This window comes from Dromaius novaehollandiae, chromosome 1, assembly GCF_036370855.1.
Source record: "Dromaius novaehollandiae isolate bDroNov1 chromosome 1, bDroNov1.hap1, whole genome shotgun sequence".
Taxonomy (NCBI): domain Eukaryota; kingdom Metazoa; phylum Chordata; class Aves; order Casuariiformes; family Dromaiidae; genus Dromaius; species Dromaius novaehollandiae.
Window position 1 is genome coordinate 10,291,226 of NC_088098.1, and position 22,179 is coordinate 10,313,404.

General features: G+C 38.5%; 2 protein-coding genes across 6 annotated transcripts in view; one reads left to right on the forward strand and one right to left on the reverse strand.

The window, feature by feature from the left end:
* Positions 1 to 11,535, reverse strand: part of FBXL13 (F-box and leucine rich repeat protein 13) — a 98,599-nt gene extending 87,064 nt beyond the window's left edge. Inside the window, exons 1-5 of the mRNA XM_064505255.1 lie at positions 11,427 to 11,535; positions 5,931 to 6,034; positions 5,403 to 5,496; positions 3,029 to 3,096; positions 1,130 to 1,284 (exon numbers count right to left, since the gene is read on the reverse strand). Of these exons, the coding sequence (XP_064361325.1) occupies positions 1,130 to 1,284; positions 3,029 to 3,096; positions 5,403 to 5,496; positions 5,931 to 6,034; positions 11,427 to 11,501 (496 nt within the window). The 5' untranslated portion in view covers positions 11,502 to 11,535. The remainder of the gene's footprint in view (positions 1 to 1,129; positions 1,285 to 3,028; positions 3,097 to 5,402; positions 5,497 to 5,930; positions 6,035 to 11,426) is intronic.
* On the forward strand, positions 11,507 to 21,767 carry ARMC10 (armadillo repeat containing 10). 5 transcript variants are annotated; one of them, XM_064505348.1, is made up of 6 exons: positions 11,507 to 11,644; positions 12,804 to 12,958; positions 14,542 to 14,676; positions 16,003 to 16,179; positions 18,527 to 18,598; positions 21,483 to 21,767. In XM_064505348.1, the coding sequence occupies exons 2-6, from the start codon at positions 12,842 to 12,844 to the stop codon at positions 21,735 to 21,737; spliced, it is 756 nt and encodes a 251-aa protein (XP_064361418.1). In that variant the 5' UTR covers positions 11,507 to 11,644; positions 12,804 to 12,841; the 3' UTR covers positions 21,738 to 21,767. The 5 variants fall into 5 exon arrangements, with proteins under 5 accessions (XP_064361418.1, XP_064361411.1, XP_025953464.2 ...); XM_064505341.1 differs by having other exon boundaries at positions 11,536 to 11,670; XM_026097679.2 differs by lacking the exon at positions 11,507 to 11,644 and adding an exon at positions 11,833 to 12,128 and having other exon boundaries at positions 12,813 to 12,958.
* The last annotated feature ends 412 nt before the right edge of the window (positions 21,768 to 22,179 follow it).

The window sequence follows — 22,179 nt, forward strand, 5'->3', positions numbered from 1 at the left end:
GCCCACAGTACAGGACAGTTCTATTATAAGCAGATTGCAAAAGTGATCAGATTTTATTCAAGAAAAAAGACCAACATTTTTTTTAATTGTAAATCATTCCAGTACCCTAGTTTACAGTGCAATCCTACAAACAGTTATATTGGTACTAGTGAAGAGTCAAAAAACTGAGGAACAGAGCCGGGAATGACTGAACAGAGTTTCTTTGCATGCCAGCTTTGTCATGGGAGGAAATATATTGTGCAATTATGCCCACCAGATGCCTCCAGATGCTTCTGCGGACTTAAGATTAACAAAAGTTGCCTTCGCTGAAAGCAGTATTTACAAGAGAATGAAAAAGGAATAAAAAAGAAGAGAAAGGCTCTGAAAACTGCTCAGGGAAGTCTGACAACAGTTTGGGGCTCCTGCTCTGTGAGAGTTGTTGATTCTCGTATAACTTTATGAGATGAAATCCACAGCTGTATGTAGCGCTTTTGCCCCATTCTGTACTTCTAAAGAGCTTCTGTATGACTGAGTGAAGTCAGGTTAATAGAGTCTATGTTCACAGCTCCTTCTGTGTGGAGACATTCAAAAAACCCCACACTAGCGGGATCTGTGGAACACAGAAAGCGTCAGGCAGAGTGAACAAAGCATTTTTTGTTCTGTCTTCTTTTTCTGATTTATTTTGATCCTCAGTCCTTCCCCACCGCCTATCAAGCATTCCTCTAACAGAAGCCAAGACTCTGACTCTTGTGATCCCTCCTGCTTTACCCCAATCACTGCACTCTTCACCTCCCAGAAGAACACATCGACCCACTTCACCCTGTACTTTTTACACACACTCCGCTTCCCTAACACCTCCCAAGCCTGCTTTGCATCAGCTCCATTCCTAAATCTTCAGCGGAGAGTACCAGCACTATCCTAGCAAAGCGCTACAGGGAACCACTGCTCTCACAGGATTAAGCCGCTGGCCAACCAATGGCATCCTGCAATACACCACAGCAAAGAGAGGGACCAAAAGTCTTTAAAAGCAAGACACATTGTTGGGCCATTTTTTTCCTGAAAAAAGCATATTTCACATCCAATTAATACAGCATAATTCTCCTCTAAATAACATGTCATTTTGTCTTAGAAAATAGCTGTGAAGACTTACATGTCTTTTTTTCTTTGTGAATCTGCACCCAGATGTTCCACTTCTGAATAATTACTCTTATTATTCGGAATTTATAATGGACTACTGCTAGAGCCATCTTCCGCTCTGTCTTTTTTCTTTTGTTCTTTCTCAGTAGATGATATTTTATCCACCCTCTGAATTTTAAAATACAATGAACAATTTAGCATGGCTCCCAACCTCAATGAGTAAAATCCATAAAACTCTGCAATTTGCTATGAAACATTAAGCAGTCAAGTTCATCAGTATAAACGTCTGCATTGAACTGATGTTTGTTATTTATAATTTAAACAAAATATATATCAGTAACATTTTTTGGTAATAATTTACTTTGCTCATTTTCCACTTTTTCTTAATATTCTGCATTATTGATCAATAAAATGTCTGCTTGTTTCCACAGTCACATATTCCTGCTGTTGTTGGATATACTTTATTATATGGATTTATAATTACAGAATAACTTTTACATATTTATGCAGAATAATTTAACAGTGCTAAAAGTATGCATTTGCTTAAGTGTTTCCTTGAACTGGGACTAAAAAGTGCTATTTACATTTTCTTGGCCATATAAGTAAAAATCAAAGTAACAGAATAAAAACTCAGTATTTTTAACAATTTTAACTTACAGTAAAAATTCTATTTCTCTTCTATGCTAAATGATGGGAAGTAATCAGATCCTGAACAAAAACGTATTTCAAATGAATCACATTTTGCAGATATATTAAAATACAGTATGTCTCCATATCTGATTAGCTGGAAAGACTACCAAATAAATTAGACTTTACAAAACTACTTTCATTTGTCAAAATCTCTCTCATTTGGGAGCAAAAAAGGACTCCATTTAATATATTCGGAAGCAATTATGAATGGAACACTCTATTGTTCCAATCCAACTTCTATTATAATTAAACATAACTGCTAGCTCAGACAATCTTCAAAAAGCTGCTGCAAAGGAAAAGGAAAAATATTCCATGTCCCTGGCGTATAAGACAAATAGAAAAAAAAAAAAGACATTTTGTAGCAAGGAGGATTCAAGTATTAGGAAAAATATTTCTGGTAGAAAGGATTATGAATCATTGGAATAAACCGCCTGCAGAGATTGTCGTGTCTCCAACACTTCTCTGTAATCACTAAAATCAAGCTTGACAAATATTCACTACGGATGACCTAGGTATACTTTGCAACATCTTGACCTCCTTTCCAACCCTATGATTCTGTGATTCTTAGCAAGGATTTACACTAGTGTTTCTAAGAGAGTTGTACATCAGATACAATGAGTACTGTATGCTTTTCAAAGCAAAACAGCATTGCTAAATCTCTAATCTGGTCTCTTCTAAAAGGAGAACCATTAAGTTTTGATTCAACTTCGTAACAAAGAATTAGTGGGTAAGTTTGTGACAACTGTTTTTTTAAACATAACTAATATATATCTAATAATCTTCCCATTATAGAGGAGAAAAGTTGGACAACAGAAAGCATAAATTACTTACCTCTGAGCACAAAGAAAATTGAAGAAAGAGCAGAAGAGAACCCAGGTCTTTCACTTTCAGACCCAAACTTCAGCAGGTCTCAAATTATCCTTTAAAGCTTGGGTTTATTACCATATTCCTCACAAATAGATCTGATCAAAGTACAGAAACGTCAACTAAATTTGTTCAGGCCTGAAGCAGGCAGAAATTCTGAATTAACTAGTTTTAATGTAAAGTAATATTACTAAAGTAAGGTAAAAACAGAAAATCTTGTTTTCTAATCTCTCTTATTACGTTGTTCAATGAGAAAGAAAACCTCTTTTTTCTTGCCAGAGGAATGACATAATTATTCCTTTCTTAAAGGATGTTTCCTAAGATGTTCCTGAGATATATGTAAAATGCATAGACTTACCGAAAATATAACTTCATTAAGTTTCTGCTGTAGAAGTGCAATGCTTTGGCACATAATTCTGTAGTCACCTAAGCAAATTATTCATGGCATTAGTACACAAAGCAGTGCTGTATTATGAATATTTAAAATTCAAACAAAAATATGAAATCTCATATCTTTATTTTCCAATTGGACTGGTGCAAATTAAAGTATGTATTTTAGAGAGATAAATGTTGAAATATATTTTTCTGTTTATAGCTATTAGTACTTCTGCTATCAAATTACACCTCTGTTTTTAAACATAAAAGTTAAAGGAAAAGCTAAATTAGCATACAAAACAGAACTAGTATGTGTACTTGAGGGAAAGCTCAATCTGAGTCTCAGTCTTTTATCTCTTAAATGCACTGTTTTATTGATCAACCGGATCTAGCAGCTGAGTATATTAAAAGAAATATTTTAATTACTCTTTGTCAAAATTCTTCTCTTTTACATACCATTAGTACGTAAACCACTCATCACATGATTCTAACCAATATTTATTTTAATAATCCTGTTTGAACTTCTAAAATTCCGTAAGATCATGGTCTAAGGTCTTGTATTTTAAGAATATCCCTGTAAAAGAAAATATGGTCCTTTGAATGTGTAAAGTGAAAACAGCAATTTAGCCTCAGAAAATAATAGTTCTTATCATTTATTGCACTTACTCCTTGGAAAATCTAGGAGAGAATTTGACTGAGACATGTTTGTTTCTCTATCTGTTATTTTACATACACTGTATAATCAACCATTTTAATTTTAGGCTGATTAATATAATATTTGAGTGAGTGCTAAAGAGGAAGCAGATGGAAAAAAATCGCAGTAAATTCCTGATACAAATGCAGAGGTACTGAGAGAAGACAAAACTGAGTAGAGTTTCGCAGGGGTAACTAAGAGAAAAATTTTCACATCTGCATGCCAATATACTGACTAAATTGCTTAGATTGCTTTCTTGCACAGCCATACAGCAACTTTCTCCTTTCTGGACATTTTACAATAACATTTTTTGTTCTCTCCAGGTAACTTTTTTGGATCGGTAAAATCAAAATAGTTTCCTACTTATTCCTTTACATACAAGAATACTATGTTTAACTGTAACTACTCATTGTCAGTGTTGACAGCATTTTTCCAAATTTACCAGTGTTCAACTGTAATTTTAAGTCCTACAAATAATCCTACAGAGTATTAATTAGTGTAGAGTTCCAAAGGGTAGACAGAATGAATGTATTCATATTCAAAGAGAAAAAATATTCTGAAAACTGGTGACAGAAAATCTCCATTAAGCTATTTTCTTTATTTGGTATCCTTCATATCTGCCTAAACACGTATTAGATGACAGTCATGCAATGACAAATGTAACTTATTGTAGTGTGACCAATAAAACAGAACATAAATGCAACCATTTGTTCTCTAAAATAATGTTTAACTATATCTGTCTACTTATAAATTAGAATGGCAGTTGTAACAGGATTTGGGTTTGCTGGGAACAGTAAAATATAGAGATACGAATTTATATACACAGAATTATTTTAAATACATCCATTTATGTTATATTTTATGTGTATAAATAAAAGAACAAAACTTTCTATTTATTTAAAATGTATAAACCACAGCTGAATGAGTCTGTAACCTTGTGTCTATGCTAGTACGTTCAAACATACTCAGGAACACTTCCAGGCAGTGGAACACACCTGGCCATAGTAAACTCTTCAAACATTCCCTGACATGGATTTACCTGTACCACTTAATTCTTCTCTTGAAAAATTCCTATCATGGTTTGACAGAACAATCCAGGAACTATCGCCTCTAGACAGTCTGCATACACACACCCTGTATTGAAGACTAAGATAATTTACTAACATAAATAAAAGCCATTCCATAGTAGCTGGCCACAACGGCCAGGAATGTTCCCAGACATACTTAATTTAAAAGTGTAGACACAGTGTAAAAACAGTCATTGTGTGTCAGTGCACAGTTTTAGTAAACTTCCTTCACTTCCTTTTTAAACTATTTTCATGATCATATTTAGGGGAATCTGTCTATATAAAACTAAACAATACATGGAAAAAATATGCAATTGAAACTGCATTCATATTCACGTGGAAATTTTTTTAATTATGACCATATTTGGAAAAGGTAGTATTTGTTCCCCCCCATATGCCCACATGCTACGCCCATCTCTGATGATGATAATTTTTGAAAGATTACAAATCAACATCAAGAGAAAGAAATGTAAGCTATCCTATTCTTCATGTAAACTATATAAAAAAAGAAAAAACTTGAAACTAGAATTTGACTATTCTGCACAGAAATTTTCTTTCACAGCATAGAGTTAATGCAAATGCTCAAAGATTTTTACCAGCTGTTCATCATCTAGTCCAAAAAGGGTATTAAGGTAAGTTTCTGCAATCCTCTTCAAGTTTGTCCGTAAAGAAGGATCAATACACATATACCTTCAGAAAAGAAGTAAGTTATATTAACGATATTAGTATAACAAAAAGAAAATGCATCTTTCCTCTCTACCTAATATAGTTACATATTATTATTATAACATTACTATTAGAAGATTGACCTACATCACTTTCATTACAACTAACTATAGCTGCCATGTTTAAATGTTTACAAAATATGAATACAAATGACCATATTTTATTGCTACTTTTAAGCTATTTTGAAATACTGTGTACATCAGAGCCTAACATATTTAATGTAATATAATCTGAAAGGAAATGGTCAAGATAGAAGCTATTTTGTTTCTCATCTTAATACTGATTTAACAGTCATCCCAAATTTTCAGCAGTTAAAGCAGCGTTTCCTACTGTTGCAGATAGGTTATGGCAAGTGTAGGTGATACCACATAGCACACACAAAAATATTTAAGATGTACCATAAACCAGCATCAGGTCCCTTTTCCATTATTTCTTTGAGTTTTTCTTCTAAAAATATAAATGGATCTTCTGGACGCATAACAATTACACCACAAAGCAGAGCCTGCAAAAAGAAACAGCAAATTAGCATCTAGCTATGAAACTATTACAATAAATGCAACTACTAGCTTCTTTAAAATACTGTAAAATAGATGCATTTCCTCTTATCACTTATCCTTAGATTTCATTTGTATTTTAAATGCAAGGTTGAATGTATCAGCATATTTCAATTAGTAGACTTAAAATCACTGGGTTTGGGTAGTAATAAAACACACAGTATTTCTCTAACACTGCCTACTAAGAATTCCAGTTTTTACTGTGCATTAAAGAAAAAATACATAGAAGATTGGATAATTTTATTTAATTAAAGAAAAACAGAATTCAAAACTAGATTAATCCTTTGAATTAAAGAGTATGTTGAATGAGAACCCTGACCAGAAATTGATCTGTAACCAATATTGAAAATGAAATGTAATTTATAAAAAGATCTACTTTTCAGTAGTGGGTTATTGGACTACTTTGCCTTACCTTTGCATAACCAGACAAGCTCTGGTTACTATAGAGAATATTTAATCAAAACTATAAACTGAAAGTTTCTGTGCCTGGTAAAAATTTCAAAATATGACTGTGTACCTTTAAGTAGAGATTAACCTACATTGATGCAAAATATATTTTCCTGGGATACACTCTCCTGTTCGTATTTCCCTCTGCCTGCTATCAGGAAAATAGCTTGTAAAAGTTATCACAAAAATAACACCTGAGATTTTAGATTTTCTTCCAGTTCTGACACTGAGAGAATTCTTTTTTCATTGTCGCTACCACTTCTCATGAGCACCATTCTCCATGGTGCAGCTGGGTGGTGCCTCGCATTATACTAACTCTCCATGTCTAACTGTTGCCATGCAGAGTCTGATCTAGCCTCCCTCAGCTCATCGCCAAAATCCTCACTATGTGAACTCACGATCCACTTAAATCTAATGTTTTTTCCCCCAAACAGCTGCCTTTTGGTTATAAACTGAGTAGGTAGAAATATCTTCTTCATTTTCCAACATCCATACTGATTCTGGTTTGTTATTACAACCGGTTTATATAAATATAAAACTAAGTATTTAAAACAGAAAATGTCTGAGGCAACTGTGACACATCTGATGTGCAATTCAATATGCAAACACAATCATTTACGCACTGTACAAACTCAAATGATCTGTAACTCTGCAGTGCCGTTTCAGGGAACAGATCACTGACAGCTGTAACACAGATGCACAGTAACAGAGATTTTTTTGGCCATAAATATGTGCTCTTTCTTTAGATGCTTAAAAATTAAGAACTATATGAAAAGGCAAAGTAATATTTCTTCATGCACAGACACCACAAGAGGCAAGTGTCTTCAATTTACACTCCTTGAACATTTGTAACACTAAACAACACACCGATTCTAACCTTAGTATCTACCCAATCTTCTTAATACAAATGTAATTTTCAAAATATATCTGGATAATTGACTATACTAATAAAACGTTATAAATCTAACTTTTATCATTGTATACCATGGCAACTAATACCATTTTAAGAAATATACAGGCGGTTAAACGGCCTTCTTCAAATGTTTTCCTATGGACAGATTTTCCAAAACCAATCTCAAGGTTGTTCAGCTGCTCCCTCTGCTGGATTAAGCCTATATCTGTCTGCCATACAAATTGCATTTTTTATTATTTCAAGTTTGGGGGTTTTTTGCTTTTTTTATACGAGCACAAGTGACGTTTTTCCTTTGGATGTTCTGAAAGGTCTCACAGAAAGGAAATCTAAAATATCCAACCGCACACTGGACTGCAAAGCCTCTATTTAACTTATTTGAGAATTGTTTTTAAAAACTTGCATGAGAAAAAAATGTTGTAACACCTGTCTTGGCAATCCTCATTCAGGTAATCTTCAGTGATGCTCAGGCCAAGAGTAAAACTGAAAACAACTGCACTAAGTCAGTGCAAATTTGACTAAGAAATCTGAAAGAGTCCACCTATAATTTTTCTCAACCTCTAAATTTTACCTATTCATAACACTGAGTAACTAAAACAAAGGCATACTTACATGTCAAACAATTATTATTCACTCAGCCTCACAATCCCTAGCTAACCGACTGCCAAAACGTTAAAAAAAAAAATCAACAGAACTGCTACAGTACAACTGAAGTAATCAGGCTAGAATGAAATATTTAGATCAATTTTCATATGAAATTATTCTATTCAGCAATCTGAAAAAGTTCATCTGTTGTCTAAAGCAAGTCCACAAAGGGAAAGTCTTAAAACTGTGCGGCGTTCAGTTTAAAGCTCAGTAATGGAAGAACCATTTTTGCCTGTGTGCATTCAGCAACTTTAAAGACGTACATGTACATATTCTCCTTCCTTATTCATGTGTGAAATAGAAAGCTATTACCAGTCAGAAGGTTCATCCTCTGAATAAAAATAAAACATTTGATCCTGATATCCAAAAAGCTGTTTCACCTGTTCAACTGTAACATTTTTTTCAGCCCACTGAGAAGACCTCAGTACACAGAGCAATGGTTCTGTTATGTTAAAAGACATTTTCTAAGACACTGACTTCCATTTATTTTCAACAGAAAATGGATGGCATTACTGTCCGCTGTGCCTTAGAAAATCTTCTTAGAGGACAAGCAAACATTCATGTCTTGTCTATCATGTTTTCCAAAGCAAATAGTTTCAAGATCTACACTGTACCTCAGAAATCAAGTAGTGCCAATGCAACACACTCATTTTTACCAAAAATTCTAAACCGTTGTGTATTTTCATCATTTCCTCTCACTCATAATCCTGGATAAATCAACACAGCATCTACCCATGAGTAATTTATTACAGATATAAACCTACAAATAAAACCTAATAATTATCCAAACCCCCAAAGCTATGCAGAGTCTGTACATGCCATTCACTGCAGTTTTGTTAACAATTTGATGTTTTCTTGCAGACCCTCGTAATATTCAGTGCTTTTCCAAGAGCCCCAAATACTAAAATCAAGAGAGTGTATGTCCTGTAATGCTGTTTTTTCCTATAGAATATCAGGAAATGAACTACATAGGTTCCACAAAAGCTGTTCTTTGTGGGAAGCTTGGATAAAAACCCTTGGCAATGGCTATGGTGTGGATATGTTGTGACTACTGCCTTTCTCGCTCACTACAAATGATCTCGCTGTGTCTTTATGTTTCCTTACGCCCATTTGCCAATTCATCATCAGGTGATAAACCACTTGGGCACGGAACACCTTTGATAAACGTACAGCACCCAGCACAACATAATAGCTTGAATGATTGCTTAAGGTTTCTAAGCATTACGACGATGACTTCCCTCAAAGGCTTTGCTATTCCAAGCCATGCTCCTCGACCTCCTCATTCCTCTTCCCATCACTTTAACCATTCATCCATCATGGCAAAATTCAATATGGCAAAAAAATCCTGAGCCAGCTCTGTGCCCACATTTAATTTTAATATTGAATAGACGGGACATAACAGTGTCTTAACAGTGAAAGTCATTATATCCAAAGTGTTTGCAGGATTACAGCTTACCTTTTTATGTATATTGCTTAAAAGTGAATTTGCATGAGACTCGAGGGGGAGAAATCAGATGAGAATGAAAGAAACAGATGCAGTAGGGAATCCCGAATTTTCTGGACATGACTACTCCGTTTGGACCATGTCCAAACCACGGCCTAATCATACACAGCCTTCAGCAAGCGGCCATTTTAGAACTGTATATTCCTCTTGATTTCAACAGTATATACAGAAATGTTCACGGGTTTGGGCTTAGCTTTTATGTTCCTTAATATCAGGACCAGTATCATCTCATTTATCATCTCACCAAGCATACTGTGACTTTATAAGCCAATAAAAATAAAATAAAGCAAGAAATTTAAAATACAGATATTGGTGAGCATCAATCCTTAAAAAATAAGAAAAAAAAAAGACTTTTTCAAAAGGTTTTTTAAAACATCTTAAATAAGGAAATTTTGTAACTCATTTCTTCCTTTAAGAAATTCCCTTTAATCTGAAATTTAATTATTTCATTTTTAGTTATTAATTTAATGCTGTTGTTATTCCAAAGGTATTTATAGCTTTTGCTTGGAAACGTAAACACGAGCTATTTTTGAAGTGCTGAATCAAGAAATACACCTCATGCAGCTACACCTTATCTTTTGTTTTTCTGTGCTTAAAAAAGCAAAGAACAATCAAGAGACAGATTCTCGTGAGAGGAACTCACTCATAGCCTGCTTGGCATTGCTGCTCTATAATTACACTAATTGGTTCAAGATTTCTTTATTAATGTTTCCATGGAAATCCTGGCTGTGATAGCTGCTTGCATGTTGGGTCTAATTTTGGTAGCTTAATCGAATTAGCGGCACCCAATCCATGAAAGTCTGAAACATGGTCAATGGCCACCTCCACCTTCGACAGGACTACAGGCCATAGAAAACTATTGATTGTATCTGCAGTGTCCAAAACAGAGTATCCAGCCTCTGAACACACTCTAGTTTCCACCTAAAATCTAGAAATAACAATTCTACATATCCATATCTAATATATCTAATATCTAAAAATAACAATTTCTACAACCATGGAACTTAAGCAAATCTAGCAAAGGTGCCAAAGCAGTTCACTGTTTGCCTTCACCGCAGTCACAGTTTGGGTTTAAGCATGGATCAAGATGTAGAATCATCTTGTTCCACCTAACTTTCCATGTTTAAAGTCTTCATAAATTGCTTGAAGAATGCTGTTAAGAGAAGGCAAAGAGCAAAAATCAACTTGACACCCAGCATCCAGCAGCATTAGGGTCAGGAGTACTGTGGCCGTGGCGTCATTTCTGAGGCAGGTACTCCTGAGGGGGTGTTCCTGAGGGGGGTTATTCCTGAGGGGGGTGTTTCTGAGAGGGCTGTTTTTGAGAGGGGATATTTCTGAGAGGCTGTTTCTGAGGGAGGACATTCCTGAGGGGGATGTTTCTGAGGGGGGTTGTTTCTGAGGGGGGTACTCCTGACGGGGGGCTATTCCTGAGGGGGGGGGTGTTTCTGAGGGGGGGTGTTTCTGACGGGGTGTGTTTCTGAGAGGGGGGGTATTCCTGGGGGGGGGGGGTACTCCTGAGCGATAGCGTCGCCTCCCGCCCGCGAATGCTAACGGGGAAGTCTGTGGTCCCGCCGACTTGAGCGGCTGAAGCCCGTCAGCCTGCGAGGGCAGCGGCGCAGGGCCGCGGGGCGCCGCGCTCCCCGCCGCGGCCATGGCGCGGGCCCGGCCCGCAGCATCCAGGGCGCCCTTTTCCCTCCCGCCGCCGGCAGCGGCGCCTGCGCGGCAAGCGGCGGTGGGGTCCAGGTCGCCGGGGGGAGGCGGTTTGCTGCCGCCGCCCGCCATAGCCCGCCTTCACGGGGCCGGCGGGAGCGCGGGGAGCGGCCGCGGCCGTTACCTCGTAGAGGCCGAGGAGGTTGTGGCGCCTGAAGTAGGCTCGGAGCTCGGGGCCCGCGTCCCTGAGGGACGACATGGCGGCGCCGCGCAGGGCTGCGGCGGCGGTTGCCTGGCAACGCGCGGGCCTGCGGGCCGGGCCCCGCTCGCCCTGCTCCGGGGTCACTGCTGCAGGCGCGAGAGGGCCTTTAGGCTGCCGCGTAAAAAGAGGCTGAGAGAGGGGTATCTCTAGCAATTAGATCTTTTCAGTGTGTATATATATATTTAATACGTTGCCATGTTTTATTAAAACTTTACATAGTATTTTTGCTTCCTGCAGCCCCCCGCCGGTAACCGCAAGGCGGTGACGAGCCGCGAGGAGCCGGAGCCGCGCGGCTGCGGCGGGGCGGGGGTCGGGCCCGGGCGGTGCCGGATGGGGCGGCCCCGCGCGGCGGCGGCGGCGGCCGTGGCGGTGGCGGGGGTCGGGCCCGGGCGGCGCCGGATGGGGCGGCCCCGCGCGGCGGCGGCGGCCGTGGCGGTGGCGGGCCGGGGATGGGAGCGGCGCGGGGCGCCGCGCTGAGGGCCGGTGCGCTGGGGCTGCTGCTGCTGGCGGCCGGCGCCTGTTACTGCCTCTGGCGGCGGGCGGCGGGCGGAGGCCGCCGGGGGCGGCGGGGACCAGGCGCTTCGGCCGGGGGCGGCCGGGAGGCGCCCTGCGGCCCGCCCTCGGGTGAGACTCGGGCGGCAGCAGAGCGAGGGCGCGGCAGCGCTGTTCTTTGTCATAAAACAGAGGATGAAAAAAAAAAAAGATGTTTATTTTTCAAGCTAGCCCTTGGGTAATCATAATGAACTTGGACCTTTCTGTCAGAGAGTTGGTGAGGTGTTTGCATGGCGAATGGTGGCGGCGCAAATGAGGAATTAAAAAGGGCTGCGCACCCTGCCCAGGGTACGCCCGCGCGTGCCAGCAAAACGGCGTTAGCCGCAGTTTCTGGAAGCAGCAGTCAGCAGGTCAGAAGTTTTAGTCTCTTTTCCTGCAGTGTCCAGAGTCACAAATTTCATTGCAGAGAACAGAAGGAAAATTTTACGTGTTTGGTGAATATTGCTAATAATTTTGGAAGGAAGGTTTTGCTGGTGGTTAACCAAAGAATAACATCCCAAGTTATTACTATGTGCTCCTTGTATTTTCTACTTTGAAAAGAAGTCATAAGGCCCAAGAAAAGGGAGTGAAATCCTACTTCTGTTGTAAAACAGAATCTTTTTGCCATTATATGATGGTTGGATACAGTAAAACTCAGATCGCTGTGGCCTGCAACCGAGAGCTGAAACTCAGGTTTCCAAAGACATTAAGTGGTAGCTAATGGAAATGTCTCAAACTTTATATAAAGTATTTTATTTAATTTTTTAGTGTTGACAGATAACCATCCTCCCAAATCACCCCATACCATGGATGCTGATGATCTGCAGAAACTTATTCACTTACTCCAGTCCACAGATGATCCATTAATTCAAGAACAAGCTTTAATCACTCTCAGCAACAGTGCTGCCTTCTCTGTGAATCAAGTAAGTTTTGTTTTATAGCAAACAACGGTGTTTCAATATTAGTTAGTTTGGAAAATGAGAGGTGCTGTTCTTCATAAGAGTAACATGAGACTGGAGGCAGTGATATCTAACATCCATTTTATGTTTATGCCTTAATTTTCTGTTATTCCAAAGAATATAACCTACTTGCATTACAAGACTTATGTAAGGTTAATGTTTGTATAAATTGTGTACAACTTAATGTTTGTACAGAGCTCTGTATTGTAAAAATGCTATAAATATCTTTATATCTTTCATTGCTTAAAGTAACATAATGTCAGTTAAAGGGTTGAATTTGAGAAGGGTTAAATACTTGCAGGTTTCAGGATCAGGTCTGAAATTTACTCGGATAATTTAAACTATTTCTTATGTTTATAAAGTTGTATGCCAACTATATCATAGTTAGCAACTTTCCAACTGTGCAAGTCCGTTCAATTCAATTAGAAATACACAGGAAGACTTTTAGATGGATGCGTATTTTCATGCCTGTGTAGAGGAAAATAAGCATCCATTTTTGTCATTTCTTTATCAAAATGGATTGTGATAAAATGTCCAAATGTTTCCTCCAGAAGTCACTTTTTTGTTGTTTTGAGATACTTATAACTATACTAACTACTTTGGCTTCTTAAAATCATTTTCTGAATAGAAATCTCTCAGAACTGCTGGAAGGTCATGAAATCTCGAGGCCCATTTTTCATTTTCTTGAAAACGCTGTAGTGGTTTTTGGATGATAGTTGGAGTTCTGAGTGAGAGGACTGAAAAAACAAACTTTCAAGGGAAAAGAAAGATAAAGTTTTAGAACCTCTCCCTGTGATACTGTAAAGCTGCAGCTTGAAATTCTGTTTTGTTCAGACAGGCGTTTTAGATACTGTGACCTGTTCACTGGCTCAGCTATTCTGTTCTCATTATGAGAATAGAGATTAATAGAATTATGAGCTATTCTCATTATGCAATAATTATTTATCTTTGATCATTTATAATCTGAAATGATTTAGGCAGGTTTTGCAGGTCAGATCTTAAAAGCGAAGGTGTTTTGCCATTGTCAGATAAGGGGATATACTTTAGCCCCAAGCAGGACTGTTCTTAATTTCAATGGAAGCAATATATGCAAAGCCAAAAGGTAGCTTAGTGATTGCGCATCTTCATAGAATTAACATCCTTTAATTTGACACAAGCAAAACATAACAGATCTTATTTTACCTGTTCTAGGAGCTGTCTTAATTTGTGAGCTCTTCCAAAATTTGTTAATTTTATGAGCAACTCTTCAGAAGGATATATGCCATTGTTGTCTTTGTCAAACGAAAGTTATTTTCAGACATGGTTTGATACTGTAAGGTGATGTCAGTTTTAAAATAAATAGTATGCATATTTTATTTTTGTATGGAATGATAATGTGGAGAAAAAACAACTGTCAATATGCCTACTTTAAAGAGACGTAGTCTGTTCCAGAAGTCTTCATTCAGATGTTCTCTTTGTGTTGAAACGGAAACTTTATTTCAGGAAGGCCTTCAGCATTTAATTTAAAATTCATAGTAATCTTATTGAATATCTGGTTTATATTTCAGGATATAATTCGAAATTTGGATGGCCTTTCTATTATTGGAAGGGTGCTCTCGGATTGCATCCCCAGGGTTAAAGAAAAAGCACTAAATGCTCTTAATAATTTGAGTATGAACATTAAAAATCAGAAAGAGATACAGGTAAGTTTCCTAAAGGGGAAAAATCAAAGTAATGTGGATATAGGAAATAATGAAGAATTTTCAGCATAATTGTTAAATACAAGAGAAAATGCCAAAATGTTTTGAAGTTAGTAATACTTACAAGTCAGCAGATCTGGATCATCTGTGCATCCCAAGGCCAAAGGGAATAGCTTCAAAAAATGCACTGCATCACTACCGGTTACATTTTTTAAAAAGACACTTAAGAAACTAGGCAGTCTATGTTTAGCTTTTACCAAATGCTCGTAAACACAGATTGTGCTGTCAAGATTTGATAGTAAGAGAACGTGGGGCATGACATATTTCCAAATGTGTCTAGAACGTCGGCAAAGGTTGCTTAATAAGATGAGTGGCAGGCCAAACCTAGCATGACTCCGTAGAGAAGGGAACTGGAGAAAGCTATTACTGATCCCCTGGGTTGGTCTGAGACCAATTTTTGAGGACAGTACTTTCATCTTAGAGAACAGTCTATAATAAGCAATGGTAATAAGTCTCACTAGTAAATGCAGTAAATGGTATGGATGAGAGGGGGCCAGCCATCAAAAAAGCAGCTGTTTTCATCGTCTTATTTCTCAATAAATCAAGAAGGGTCCAGGCAGTGAGCAGACATGCAGATTTGAAGATTTTTAGTAGCTTTTGCATTAGCTTGATAAAAAGAGCAGTTTGACTGTATATAGTAGTTTGCAGCGTCTTTAGTCCTGAGCAATTTTTTTTAAGTAGTGCTTGCCAACAGCAAGTATTTGTATGGGCAGAAAACAACTTCTTTGATAAAGGGGAAAATTGTTTCCTTCTTAGTTAGGGCTTGAAGATGTTGTATGCTGTCACCCAGAAGGAAATTCGGTAAATCATACTTGTTGGTTGTCAGTTGTCATCATTGTTCCTGATTAATACTCTGGTGAATGGGCCAAATGGTTGGAGGAAAGGATTTAATTCCAAGACTTATCCTTAGCTTGTTCTCAGCATCTAAGAAGAACTTAGTGGCTGTAAGTGATTTTTGAGTAAGTCCTTACAGCAAATGTGCTAGTTCTGGAATGAAGTCAAAGCAATTCGCATTTTCAGAGCAACTTATGCTCCAGGAAAGTTAGCAAGCATGACTCTGTAATGTGTGCCCCTATTATGCTAGCAGAATATTTGTATATTAAAAAAGAAATGCTTGTTTTTGAGTGCCTTGATCAGGTTATGGTTTCAGCCACCAGTATGCAAGATTTTAGGCTGCTGTGCCTAAGATGACCGATAGTATTTGTGAATAAGAGTTCTACTTGTATCAAAAAATGTCTTCTCTCTTATCTCCTTCTTTTTTTTTCCCAGGTATATATTATGCAAGTTTGTAAGGACATTGAGTCAGCTCCCTTGAACTCTGATTTGCAGCTAGCTGGACTCAGATTGTTGACAAATATGTCTGTTACCAGTGACTACCACCATATGATGATAAACTCAATTCCATGCTTTCTTCATTTGCTTTCAGAAGGAAATGAAAGGACACAGGTACTGGGTACTGTATTGTGAAAAACCATTTATCAAGTTACTTTACTTGCCTCCTTTATACCATTTTTCTAAAATTGTTTAGATCGTGTTTAGAAAATTAAATATTCATTAATAGATAGCAGATAGTACATGAAATCCTTAAAATAGGGATCTGTATTGCTTCTTCTGAGCAAATTCAGGAAGAGAGGGTACTTTCTAAGCATCTTTTTACATAACGCCTTTCTTTCCCATATGAGGAAAAACTGGATGGAAAAACATTTTCAGGGAGGAAGGGAATCGTGATACTCCAGCCACTGGGCGAGAGCTGTGGGAGACCAGTGCTGTGTGCACTGCTGTTGCCCCGTGTCTTTGCTATAGCAACTCTAAGATTCTCTTCTGCTCACTACACATTGCTACTAAACCACAGAGCAAGGAGGATCTGCATGTAAAAGGCTTCATTCACGCATGAAACTCTCTGGGTAAACATGCCAACCAGTGAGTTTCGCTTAGAAATCACATGATTACTGTAGCTCTGGATTTCTTTTCCTGTATGCAGTAGGTTTTTTTGGAAGCTCTGGATACACACAGAGTAGATCATAGTAAATATACATTTCATAGACAAGACATGAGTGCAGAAGTGCACTCTCTGATGAGCTTGATGTACATGGCCATAATAATTATTAGCAGCATAATCTCACTTCATCTCTTGCAACCCTATTGACTGTAATGTGAAATTATGCTTATTTGTGAATTGTCAGAAATATTGAAAGAGAAAAGCTTCAAACATGGGCAAAATTCAGAATTTATTCAAGTTGTCACAGTACCATCAATATCAGTGCACTCAATTGCTTTATTAGATCAAACTTAGTTTTCCTGAATATGAAGTTCCACTAAACTTAAGTACAATAAGTATCCTTTGGCCTTTTCCTTGTGTTTATTTAAACGATTAGTGCCACAAGATGTAGACATGAACATTAGGTCTGAGACGGTACAAAGGTGTGTTTGTACGTGCCTCTGATCAGACTTGAAGTACAGTATTTAAATATCCTCTGTGTACGTTAAATATTCTGTACATTTTACCTACTGTGAGTTGTGTATACATCTTGCCTTATTAGGATATCTAAGGTAAGCAGAATTTGCTTTTAAAAATATCTGTAGTTAGTACATATGTGCTAGTGACTCCATAAGCTCTTTTCCTTATACCAAAGACTAAACTCTGCAATTCACGGTGTTAGTTGACCTATTTTACCTTGCCCTCTCCAAGTCATCACTGAAATATGATTGATGCTCATTAGTTCTGTATGTATCTGCTCACCAGTATACTTATAAATTGCACTGCAAAACAGTAACTACTGCTAAAATGATTACAAAGCCACACTTGTCTGTTGTGAAAAATTGTAGGCCTGTTTGGGAATGGAAGAGATGAGAGTTCAGACTGTTCTGTTAAAAAAAAAACCAACCTTATTTTGTCACTTATAAACTTTCTTGTGTGTACGCATGTTTTAGGGACTTTTTGTAACAATAGTATGTAGTTGTAACTCTGCAAGTGTCACAGGGACATGTAATAGTTATTTAGGAATGTAGTGTTTCAGTCGCTTTTGTGAAGGGCACAGATGCAAAAGGGAATGAGTGAATACTTTTTGGCCTTCTGAAAATGCATTTCATCAAGAAAGATGCCCTCTCTGAGTGTAACAGAAAAAATAATCTAGACTTCTTGAGTATAAGAAATTAATAGGCTGAGGGTTTTTTTTTTTTGGGGGGGGGGGGGGGGAGGAATTCTGTTCCTTGTCTGCATATTTTCAGATTAGCATCTCTTTTCAATGTCTCACCTCCTGCTCTTAAAATATTAAGAAAATATCAGTACTATAGTGTATTTAAAATTTGTATAAGCCTGGATTACAAAGTGAGTTGAGTCATTTAATTTGCTGATGTAAATGTGTGAAAGTTAAAATCATGAGAAAAGCCAAATTCTTCCATCCTTTTTTTCATATAAAAAGACAGAGTATATTGGAGTCGTTACAGTTTGATAATAATGTTAACAAAAGCAGATTCTGTTTTCTGTGAGCCTTTCCTTGCTTTGATGAAAAATACAGAGAGGCTGGTAGTTTGCACTTGTACAGTAGCAGTAAATAGATAACAGACGCTGTTGCTCAGCAAGCAAAATATATTGAAAAGAGAAGCTGTATAGACATCCTTGAAGAAAGGAATGGTTATGGGAAGTCAGAGGATGGTGGACTACAGTAAAATGTGGTGGGGCAAGTAAGGGGAAAAACCAAGAAGTGTAGGAGAAAAAGATAATGGAAAATTAATTTATTTTCTCACATGTTCTGTTTTTGGAGTTTGTAGTGAATTTTGTTTCTCGTTTCAGATTCAAGTTCTGAAAGTACTTGTGAACCTATCTGTGAACCCAGCCATGACAAGACACATTCTCAGAGCTCAGGTAAGGTTCTTGCTATTTCATTACATTTTTATCATTTATATGTATGAAAGATCATATATGTATATATGATATATATGTATATATACACACACATCTCTATATATGTATTTAAAAGTTTAAATGTATTAAAAGTATATATGAAACTCAAGAGTAGAACTCTAGCAAGTACCTACTATCAAATATTAGGTTAAAATTAGTACCCTAAAGTATACACTCGTTCCCGTATTAATCTTCCAGATTGTAGCGTAATACAGATACCACACTTGCAAAGGGAGAGTGACAGGGCATATGCACATGAAAACAGCTGGGTGCCTGTATAGCATTCCAAACAGTCCATGACAGTTTGCAGAAGCCTGTTTTCACTTCCCCTTTCCCCCAAATGGGCAGTGGTAGGTAAGGAGGCCGAACCCTGTAGGCCAACAGAACAAGGCTGCTGCAGCTTCATGACCCGAGGTTCAACCAGTAGCAAGGGTGAGAATGTATTCCCAATAGGCACCCGTATACAATGTATATAGACGGCTGGCCACACAGATCAGCATGAACAGGCACACTCAGCACTCACACAAACAGCAGCAACAGCCTCACTCTGTGTCCTTCCCTGCTGATTAGGAGGAAGCTCTGTTTGTGGGACATACATACATATACATATGCACAGTGTGGATCCCTCCAGCAACTGGGCTTAGACACTGGTCCTCAGTTCACCCAGTAGCTGATAAAGAGCACGTGCGCACACACACGCACAATCTGTCCAGTAGCTGGCCTTGGACATGCTGTCCATCCAGTAGCTGGTCCTGGATCCTCACACTTCCAGGTGCTCAGATGCATACACATGCACACACCCCAGACATATAGACAAATGGGTCTCAGTTGACACCCAGACTCCATAGTCTCCTTAGCAGTTGGCTGGGACTCCCTTGTGGTCTTACCCATAGAGACAAATGCACACGGGTCTCCCAGTCTATCCCAGACCCATGGTCTCCCTGGCAGCCAGCCTGGATGCCTCTGGTTCCCACCCCACCCCAGGTAGCCAGCTGCCCTGTGGCCTCACCATTGGAGATAGATACATGTGGATACCTGGAGCCCAGCTCACTCCACCTACTTGCTGCCAGTCTGGTAGGACATCCACGCACTGCCTTGCTCCAGTTGCTGTCACCACAGACACACAGGCTGCTATGACCCATGGTCCCCCTCCAGTTACTGGCACTCACACCCTCACTCGCTCCGGTTGCTAGCACCACAGACACAGGGGCCATCTGACCTGTGGTCGACCTCCAGTTGCTGGCACTTAATTTCACTCTCTTTGGTCTTGCGAGTTGCTGGCACCATAGATACAAAGGCTGCTCTAACCCAGCACGTGCACAGAATAGAGTCTCTCATCCAGAAAAATAGTTGGAAAGGAATTTAATAAGAAGGTAGGACAGACTGTGCTGATGAGGCAAAAGGCACAGCCAGACAAGTGTACTGACCAGCCTCATTTACATGTGGCCAACCCCTTTTTATTCCCACACTCCTCTATTTTCCCATGTTTTTTCCTCTCCAAATCACCTAGAGCCTTCCTTTTCTCCACCTTTGATTCCTCCCCTAAACTTCCCCTGGATCCCGTAATGTGTCCCTTACCCCTAAGGCAGTAACCCTCCTCAGTCTGAAAGGTGCTCTGGAGAGCTGTTGCCCTTGATTCATCGTGCTGGGTTTCACACCTGGGCAGCAAGGCTGATGGGGCCCCGGGACAGCTCTGTGGGAAGCCTGGACAAGGTTGCTAATTTGGGTTCCTTGCCTGCCTTCATGCCTCTGTGCTTGTGGAGATTGGCCCTTGATAGGCTGATCAGTCTGCTCAGGTGGGAGTAGCAGGGGCAGGTATTATTTGGGTTCCCCTACATGCCATTGTCTCTCTGTGCTTCTTTCTGCCTGTGGAGACAAGGTTTTTAACCACATAACCTAACAGGCAGTACGATGGTCTTTCATATGTAACGTACCAGGTACCCTGTAAGTTTCAAAAAACCCCTAAAACCTCATTTCCAGATGTGCAGCCAGCCACAACCAGTCCTAAATTCTCAACAGCTGTTTCTGTATCTAACATACTATACCTAGGAAAACCAAATTCCACTAAAATCCTCACCTGTTTATACAGATGCATCTGTTATATCTAAGTACTTTAAACTGCCTTTCTGTGTGCATTTCCTTATGTCTCCATGCAGAACTTCATCTGACATTAGCTACTGCAGGTTTTGCTACCATACAGCTTTATTTCAATTATATCCTTTGTCACATCGAAACAACAGTAAGGGGCTGGAATGGTGCTGCTTCCCTCCCAAACTAAGATTTTTAAAATATTCAATGGCTGATTTAAAATCAAAGTTTAATTTTTGAGCTATGTATCTCCAAGGGGCACAGCTAATCTGTATGCTACCTGCTTTTCATTATTCAAAGTATAGAACAAGATTTGAGTAGCTAAATGTTCAGTTCTCTACTATGTCAAAAATGTATCCTTTTCTGGTCTATCAGACACCTAAATGTATTAATGTACAAACATTCAGATCACCCTAAAGGGCAAAAGAAACATTATTTAGAAGGAAAGCAGACTCTCTCTTCCAAATAGGAATTTTCCAGACAGCCACGTTTTGGAGATTCAAAGTACAAAGCACTTACTAGTCTGTGCTGCACAAGCCAGTCTTTTCTATGAAGAGGAAATGTGCACGCTGTGCAAGTTTCTGGCACGCTTTCACAGCATATGGGGTTCTGATATTTTATGAGGTTTCTGTTTTAGATGGTTGACGTGTAGATTTGTTTCCATTTTTAAAAGTTAGGAGATTTATTTAACAAATGTAATTTAACAGATGTACTTAATGCTAATGATTATATGTGGATTATTTATTGAATATCCTAGGTGCCATCATTGCTGTTACTTTTTGACAACTGTATAAACAGAGACATTCTGCTCAGAGCCCTCATGTTTGCAGCAAATTTGAAAAAGAACGTAAGCAATGAAGATGGCACCATGCTTCAGAACTGGTACAGTGAAGATTCAGTTTTCTTCACACTCTGCGGGGATTCCACCCCATTTGCTCAGAAATTGGCATCTTTATTGCATCACCCTGATACAGAAGTGAAGGAGCAAGTTGTCAAAATATTAACACAATAGTCATTAAAAAAAAAAGTTACTTAATTAGAATATTTACCTTGAGTGTTTTCATTCAAGAAAATAATAATATGGTAGTATTCAATAAAATGTTTTAGGTGCAAACCAGCTCTTACAAGAGAAAATGCAATATATTTAATAGAGAGCATAACAGATTTCTGAGTGAGATAAAACAGTAGCTTACTTAGTACTGACAAACCACTATACAGCTGGTACACATTAACAAATGGGGAGGGATAGTTTAAAATATAGAAATTTCTATTTACAGTGTATATTTTAAATGGACCAGAAGAGTCAATCTAAATACTTTCTCAATGTTATAAAGAGTTATTATCTTATATACTTACAGTTTTTGAATAAATACATATCTATGGAAGGGTGCATTAAAAATCTAGCAATTAGAGATTTGGTATTTACATTTTATTAAAAACTACACTCATGTTTA